Here is a 7,500-nt window from a genome sequence, read left to right on the forward strand (position 1 = left end):
TCTCCCATGTTATATCACCAGTCCTTTAGGATCTGAATCTTCTGCCAAACGTCTCAAATGTGGACGAAACACCACGCACCATTGTTGTTAAAGACGTCGTCGTTTTTTCTTTTCACTGCTCTGTGCGGTCCGCAGGCGTATCGGCCCAGCTGACCAACACCAGGCCTGAGGAGAAGAAACACCTCGGTGGGAACCCCGTTCTGGATGGCTCCGGAGGTAGGACCCCTCCACGAAACACACCCAGACGCCCACTGAACAACACCGATACACCGGGGTCGCACAGGGTCAAGTAGACCGGAAAAACCCTGTCATCTATTGGAAGGTTGAAGATCTAACTCACTTAAACCCAGCAGAGAACCGAGATCCCCTGTGCTTGCGTCTACGCCACCTATACGTCCTAAAGTAGCCCCAGATGCCCTCGTAAAATCCTTGAATCCAATAAGAAAAGTGTATTTGAGAGCATAAGGAGGCGAATTAGAGGTCCTTTAACATAAGGTTTGCATGATGGACAAACGGATTGTAGTCTATTACACAAGGCCCTCCCAGATGCATGTGGGAGTCTGAGATTTAAATGACATTTGACTCGCGTTGACCTCCATCACGAAGAGGCGTTTTAAATCGAGGTGGAGTCTCTGAGTTTGAGGATTCAGGTTCAGAAGTTTTGGGATTGTCGCTGGGAAAATGATTGATGATGCGTCCGTGAACACCGAAGGAAGAAGGCTTTGTTTGATGCCTTATTGTTGTGACGCAAACGCTGGCTCCAGGTCGCGATAGATAGCATTGTCCTCGTGTGGATTGATCGTGATTTTTCGGGGCTGTAGGTAAGGTTGTTGAGATGCCGAGTTTTAACCGTCGGATAAGATCCATTAGATAACAACTTTATCAATTAAGATGAGTTGAATAATAAGCCTATCACGTTACCAATGTTCACCAGGTTTCTACGATTGAATCTGGTTGGAATTTTCCTTGTTACTATAAAGCTTTGAAAGTCTCCCCCTGTATCATTTTGAACATATATTGTTATCATTGGAAATATTCATACTTATTTCAGTATATCAAATCTCTTTAGACAGTGTATTTCAGAAATGTTTAGAAAAGCTTTTATTAAAGAATGAACATGTGATTACAGTATGCAGTGTGTCTGTGTGCTCCAGGTGATTGGGTGTGTATATGTATGTGTGTGTGTGCTGATGATAGAGTGTGTATATGGATGTGTTTGTCGCAGGTGATAGAGTGTGTTTATGGATGAGTGTGTGTGTTGTGCGTTCAGGTGATAGAGTGTGCATATGTAAGTGTTTGTGTTACAGGGGAAAGAGTGGTCTATATGTATGTGTGGTGTGGTTGAAGGTGATAAAGTGCGTATATGTGTGTGTGGTGTGTGAGATACAGGTGATAGAGAGTGGTGTATATGTGTGTGTATGTGAGTGTTGTGTGTAGTGTGTTGCAGGTCATCGCATGTTGAGCAGCAGTTTGGACACTACCTACCGACGCCCGCTGTGACGTGTGGTCTCTTGGCATCACCGCCATCGAGCTGGGGAGATGGAGACCCGCCCCTCTCAGACCTCCACCCAATGAGAGCACTCTTCAAAATACCCAGGTACGCCCCCAGAAAAAATACCCAGGAACCCTCCCCCCAAAATACCCAGGGACCCTCCCCCCAAAATACCCAGCGACCCCCTCCCAAAATAACCAGGTACCCTCCCCTAAATATTAAAGCACCCCAAAAATACCCAGTTACCCTGCTCCAAAATACCAAGGGACCCTCACTTCCCAAAAATATGAAAGTACCTCAAAAATACCAAGGGACCCACCCCCCAAAAACCAGGTAAGAAATACCCGAAGAAAATACCACGTAGTACCCGACAGAAAATACCACGAAAAAGAGTTGAACTGTAACCAAAAAGGTTTGGCAATCATCCCACCAGTTCTGCAATGACCGGACTGTACCTACACTGCGTTCTACTTACCTGTGTTTTACTATGGCCACTCAAAGTGCTACGCAATCAGCAGCTCACACTCCCACATTTTTACCCAGACGCTGGTCTCAACCATGCAAGCCAGCAGCCAGCTTGTTGGGGCATTTAGGGTATCCATATCCATGATTTCCAAACTTTTTTTTGGGGAGAACCCCTAATCCAGTCCTTGTTTCTGTAAATTTCTGTATGCTGGTGTATTAAATCGTCCCCGCATACCCTGAGGGATGAAACTGGTAAACACTCATCTCATAGAAGGGTGCCAGAGTGTACAGATTATCATACGCTTGTGCCCTATTATTGTGGCTGTTTGTTGCTGCCCGACAAGCTGTGAGCGTCTGTAATGATTGTGTTAAGCAACACAGACGAGGAGCTTGTCAAGACGGTTTATAAATCCACACTGCCCTTCCTCAGGGGAAGCCCGCATCTCCCCGGTTTAAAAGAAGAACTGTTAATTTCATCGTTTAATTTCCATGCAGAACGCAGGCCACTTGTCTGGAAGCGTGTTCCCTGTACAAAGGTCTATTCAGGCTGGGGGCCTGGCAGTGATACAAAAAAACAACCTCCAATACTAATCTAAAAGAACCATTTTCAATCTGCAACTCAATAGGGCTGATTCGCCCACTCTCTCTCTCTCCCTCTCTCTCCCTCCCTCTACCGCCTTCTTTGTCTCCCCTTCCCCATTCTCTCCCTCTCGCCCAATCCCTCCCCATCCCCCCCCCTCCTCCCTCCTCTATCTCACCCTCCTTCTCCCCCCCCCCCCCCCCTCCCCCTCGATCTCATCACCACCCTCTCTCTCTCACCATCCCCAGCCGTCTCTCACCCCCAATTCTCCCTCTCTGCCCCCCTCCCCCCCCCCCCCCCCCCCTCTATCTCCCTCTCCAAGCCTATGTGGGGCAGAGAGCCTTCGGCTGACAAAGTGCAGTCTTTCCAATCTGAGAGCGTGGCTCTGTGGTGCTCTCCTCTGCCAGGGGCTTGGTGTGACGCATCTCCCCGTGCTCCGGCTTCTCCTGGGTGGGGGGAGGAGGCCGGCGCGGGCAGCCTCTCTGCTCGCCCCCGTCTGGGTGGATGGAGGCGGTGAAGGTGAACAGCAATTGTTTACCTTCTTCTGGTCTGAGGCCTGAGTGCTCATCGCGGCTGTTAGCTCAATGCAACGGCAGCGTTTCGCGATTACGTGTGCTTGCCCACACACACACACGCACACACACGCACACACACACACACACACACACAACCACACAACCACACACAACCACGCCCCCGTCTGGGTTGATGAGTGCACGGACAGAAAGCACTGTGTCCATCAGTAACCTTCGACAGTTTTGTTATACTCTTGCTTTTTTGTCTTTGCCTCTCTTATTCTCTCACACATGCACATGCACATGCAAACACACACGCACACACACCACGCTCATACACACACAAAAACATACACACACAAATACACACACAAACACACTGTGGGTGGTGTTAAGGGCCAGAGGTTGTGTTAGCTGTCCCTGTGAGGTAGCCTGAGGATCCTGAACCACAATCTGTCCCAGAGCTTTGTCGCATTCAACCTGATGGATGCTCCCAGCATCTCTCTCTCTCTCTCTCTCTCGTGCTCTCTCTCGTCTCTCTCTCGCTCTCTCTCTCTCTCTCTCTCTCTCTCTCTCCTCTCTCTCTCTCTCTCTCTCTCTCTCTCTCTCTCTCTCTCTCTCTCTCTCTCTCTCTCTCTCTCTAACTCTCTCTCTCTCTAACTCTCTCTCTCAGTGTTCGCATCATCCACATTCTTCACTCTAGGCTCCAATGTAACACCGCTCTGTGGTTTGAAACTGGTTGAATCTTGGTGAATGGGGTGAACTAGGGTTGGACTGCGCTTGGCCCCTCCGAATTAAATTATACAAGTCAACACAGGAGTTTCTTCGATACCAACTCACTTTGGATTCACTTTGAGACTTTAATTGCCTTTCTCTGTCTCTCTCTGTCTCTCTCTGACTCTCTCCGTCTCTCTCTCTCTCTCTCTCTCTCTCTCTCTCTCTCTCTCCTCTCTCTCCTCTCTCTCCTCTCTCCTCTCTCTCTCTCTCTCTCTCTCTCTCTCTCCTCTCTCTCTCTCCTCTCTCTCTCTCTCTCTCTCACAGAGTGTAGTGTAATTATTAACTAATCTGAGTTTGTAGATTTGAAATCCCAATGTAAATGTTATCAAACACGCTGAGGAGCTAGCTAGAGACTACAGGGCTTTTCTAAACACACAAGCAGAGTAGCTTCGGTAAAGATTGAGCCTGTTTTGGATGTGGACTGCAAATATAAGTGGCCTCCTGTCCTCCCTTCACTGCTCCCTCTCATCCACTCTTCGCCTCACTTCTCACCCTTTCCACTACTCTCCTTTCCCGTCCACTCCTCCCCTCATCCTCTGCCCTACCGACTCTCCTCCCTTTCTTCTCCTCTCCTCATGTCTCTTCTCCTCTCCTCTCCTTTCCTCTCCTCTCCTCATGTCTCCTCTCTTCTCCTCTCCTCTCCTCTTTCCTCATATCTCCTTTCCCCTCCTCATGTCTCCTCTCCTCTCCTCTCCTCTCTTCTCCTTATATTTCCTCTCATGTCTCCTCTCCTCTCCTCATGTCTCCCCTCCTCGTCTCTCCTCTCCTCTCCTCATATCTCCTCTCTTCTCCTCATGTTTCCTCTCTTCGCCTCACCTCTCCTCTCCTCATGTCTCCTCTCCTCTTCTCTCCTCTCCTCATATCTCCTCTCCTAATGTTCCCCTCTCTTTGCCAAAACCTCTCCCCTCCTCTCCTCTCTTCTCTTCTCCTCATATTTCCTCTCATGTCTCCTCTCATCTCCTCATGTCTCCTCTCCTCTCCTCATGTCTCCTCTCCTCTCCTCATGTCTCCTCTCCTCTCCTCATGTCTCCTCTCCTCTCCTCTCCTCTCCTCTCCTCTCCTCTCCTCTCCCCTCCTCGTCTCTCCTCACATCTCCTCTCCTAATGTTCCCTCTCTTCGCCTCACCTCTCCTCTCCTCTCCTCTCCTCTCCCCTCCTCGTCTCTCCTCTCCTCTCCTCTCCTCTCCTCACATCTCCTCTCCTAATGTTCCCTCTCTTCGCCTCACCTCTCCTCTCCTCCCGTCTCTTCTCGTTTCCTCCCCATCCCCTTCCTCTCCCCTCTTTTCCCCGGCAGATCAAACAAACCCTGACTCTTAAAAAGTCAACGCATTAGCCGGAACAAGGCTGTGTTTAAGCGGCCTCCTCTTTAGCGGTTATTCTCTGTGATAAAACAGCGACGCGCACTCTCTTGGCGGCTCCAATTAATGGCTGTCACAGCCCGGGGCTGGTAAATAGGCCCCGCTTGCGCATTAGCAAGCGGGTATCGACCTCCTCACGTCATCACACTCCGAGATTCTCTCTTGTAAAAAAAGTATTTTAACAGGATGGGGCATTAGACCCTATGAGCACCAGCGTGTTAGCGTGTCTCAGCCACGGGGCCTTGTTACCCCTGGCTCTCACTCCCACCTCTGGGTCCACTCGATTGAGTTGCTTAGCGCCTTTCACTAGCCAGAGTTTGGCAATGGATTGAAATAGCTAAGTGCTAGAGAAGGTTTGGTTGTCGTGGGATAGCTGCGTGCTCTCCTTAGCCAGAATGAGTTTGGAGTGACCTTGATTGCTTGAACATTTAAAATGGCTAACGCTAGTAATTTGGCTAACAAGAGAAACTTTGGCTATAGTTTAGGATAGTTAAATGTTCTAGCTAGCCAGGCACAAATTTGACTATGGTGTGAAATAACTAAATACAAGCGGGATATTTTGGATATATGATACAATACTTAATTCAATCTATAAATAAATGATCTGGCTAGCCAGTGTATTGGCTATAGAGTGAAAAAGTTCAAATGTTTTGGGCAGCCTTGGACAGGCTCCCAGTGTCCACTCCCTTCATGGATGGTCCCATGCTAATATGAAGGGAGCTAGTGTACAAGAGACAGCCCCACATAACCCAGTGTTGCCAGCAAGCTCTTTCAACATGCTGTTCTTGACAACACAAAAGGAAATTCAACCGATTGTAATGAAAATGTGATGTATTGTTTGGTGTCCACTGCTGTTACAATTACTTATTGTCAACCAGTGGATCAATCACTGCCACACAGTCACACAGTCAATGGCGGTTCGTTTTGTGTTTGAAGAAAAACTTTCACGGCAACTCCCCGGAGAATGGGAACAGAGTGATACGTTCTGGCAAGGATTGTTCTGGCTGTATTCTCCTGAGAGCGCTGTCTTGGATCTGTCCGTTCTCTGGGGCCGGCCAGTCCAATCCAATCGCCTTTCCTTCCCTTCTTATCTCCTCTCCCCTCTCAGAAACCCTCCTCCGACTCTGCATCAGCCAGAACTGTGGACAGGCATCTTCAACGACTTCATCTGCAAGTGAGTCTGGTGTGTGCACATGAGTGGGGATGTGTAATGAACACAAATGTGTATCATGTGTAGAAATAAAAAAATAATGATGACACACTACTTGATTAGAAGAAAGTTCAGCAAAAAATTTTTTTTTTCTGTCCTTCCTCGTCTGTCGTCCAGATGCCTGATTAAGGACTTTGAGCTGCGACCCAATGTTCTGGACCTCCTCCAGCATGTTTTCCTCCAGCAGATCCGAGGTAAAGAGAAGGTCCTGCAGAAGCATTTGATGGAACACATCGACCTCAACCAGCAGCTTGGAAACATTGAGAAAACGAGGTACATCCTCCTAAACACACTTTATTAATGGTTTCTGCTGGTATTTTATGCATTCATAACTAATTCTTTCCCCCACTGTTGCCGATTCCAAGTCGTGTTTCTGGACTGGAGACGTCATACATGTCTCCTATTGAATTCACTTTAACCTCGGACAGGGAAGTGAGGTTCTGAGGGTGTACACGTCCAGGAGAGAGCTCCTAGGTTTGATTCACCAAGGTCCACATCAGTAATCCACCTCACCAGCTACCTGCTCCCTTATGACATATGTCTGGATTCACTATATTATACTTCAATGCAAATGTGCAATCTAAATGACTAAAGCAATCAGGAGCATTCAGCGCTTATTTACAAAGATCAAGTATGATCTTTGTCTATTTTGGGGACACTCACTAATAAAATACATCCTGGTGTCTGACTCTGGGCCTACATTAAGAAAGAAAACCAAACGTTTCTCCCAGCTGGATGTTATGCATGAAACTGCATCGATTTTCCCTCGAAACAAACAAAAGCAAGAAACCAATAATCCCTGATGTTGCACCAACCTAACTGGCCCCCATAATCCACACAGTACAGATAGTTCAACACTAGGGTTTACCAAACGCAAGCTAACCTAGCTCCATGCTAACGTAATGCTAACGTCATTTTGTGTTATTTAAGCCATCATGGAAAGGCAGTCAGAACCGCAGAGCAAAACGACAGGTAACAGATGACCCCCAACCCATCGTCCGCCCATTTAGCTAGTTGCTAACCATCCCAGCTAACCAAGTCCTTTTAGACCAATCAGAGCCCTCTTCGTAGCTGTGATGTCATCCCAACTGGACAGTTTCCCCT

The 7,500-nt window shown here is 48.1% G+C and overlaps 1 protein-coding gene across 1 annotated transcript in view; it reads left to right on the forward strand.

Moving 5' to 3' along the window:
* Positions 1-137: 137 nt before the first annotated feature.
* myo3a (myosin IIIA) overlaps positions 138-7,500 on the forward strand; it is a 32,044-nt gene continuing 24,681 nt past the window's right edge. Inside the window, exons 1-5 of the mRNA XM_060044698.1 lie at positions 138-216; positions 1,448-1,597; positions 6,295-6,360; positions 6,514-6,669; positions 7,327-7,368. Coding sequence (XP_059900681.1) covers positions 1,572-1,597; positions 6,295-6,360; positions 6,514-6,669; positions 7,327-7,368 — 290 coding nt within the window. The 5' untranslated portion in view covers positions 138-216; positions 1,448-1,571. The remainder of the gene's footprint in view (positions 217-1,447; positions 1,598-6,294; positions 6,361-6,513; positions 6,670-7,326; positions 7,369-7,500) is intronic.

Source organism: Gadus macrocephalus, chromosome 23 (assembly GCF_031168955.1).
Source record: "Gadus macrocephalus chromosome 23, ASM3116895v1".
In the NCBI taxonomy this organism is placed as follows: Eukaryota; Metazoa; Chordata; class Actinopteri; order Gadiformes; family Gadidae; genus Gadus; species Gadus macrocephalus.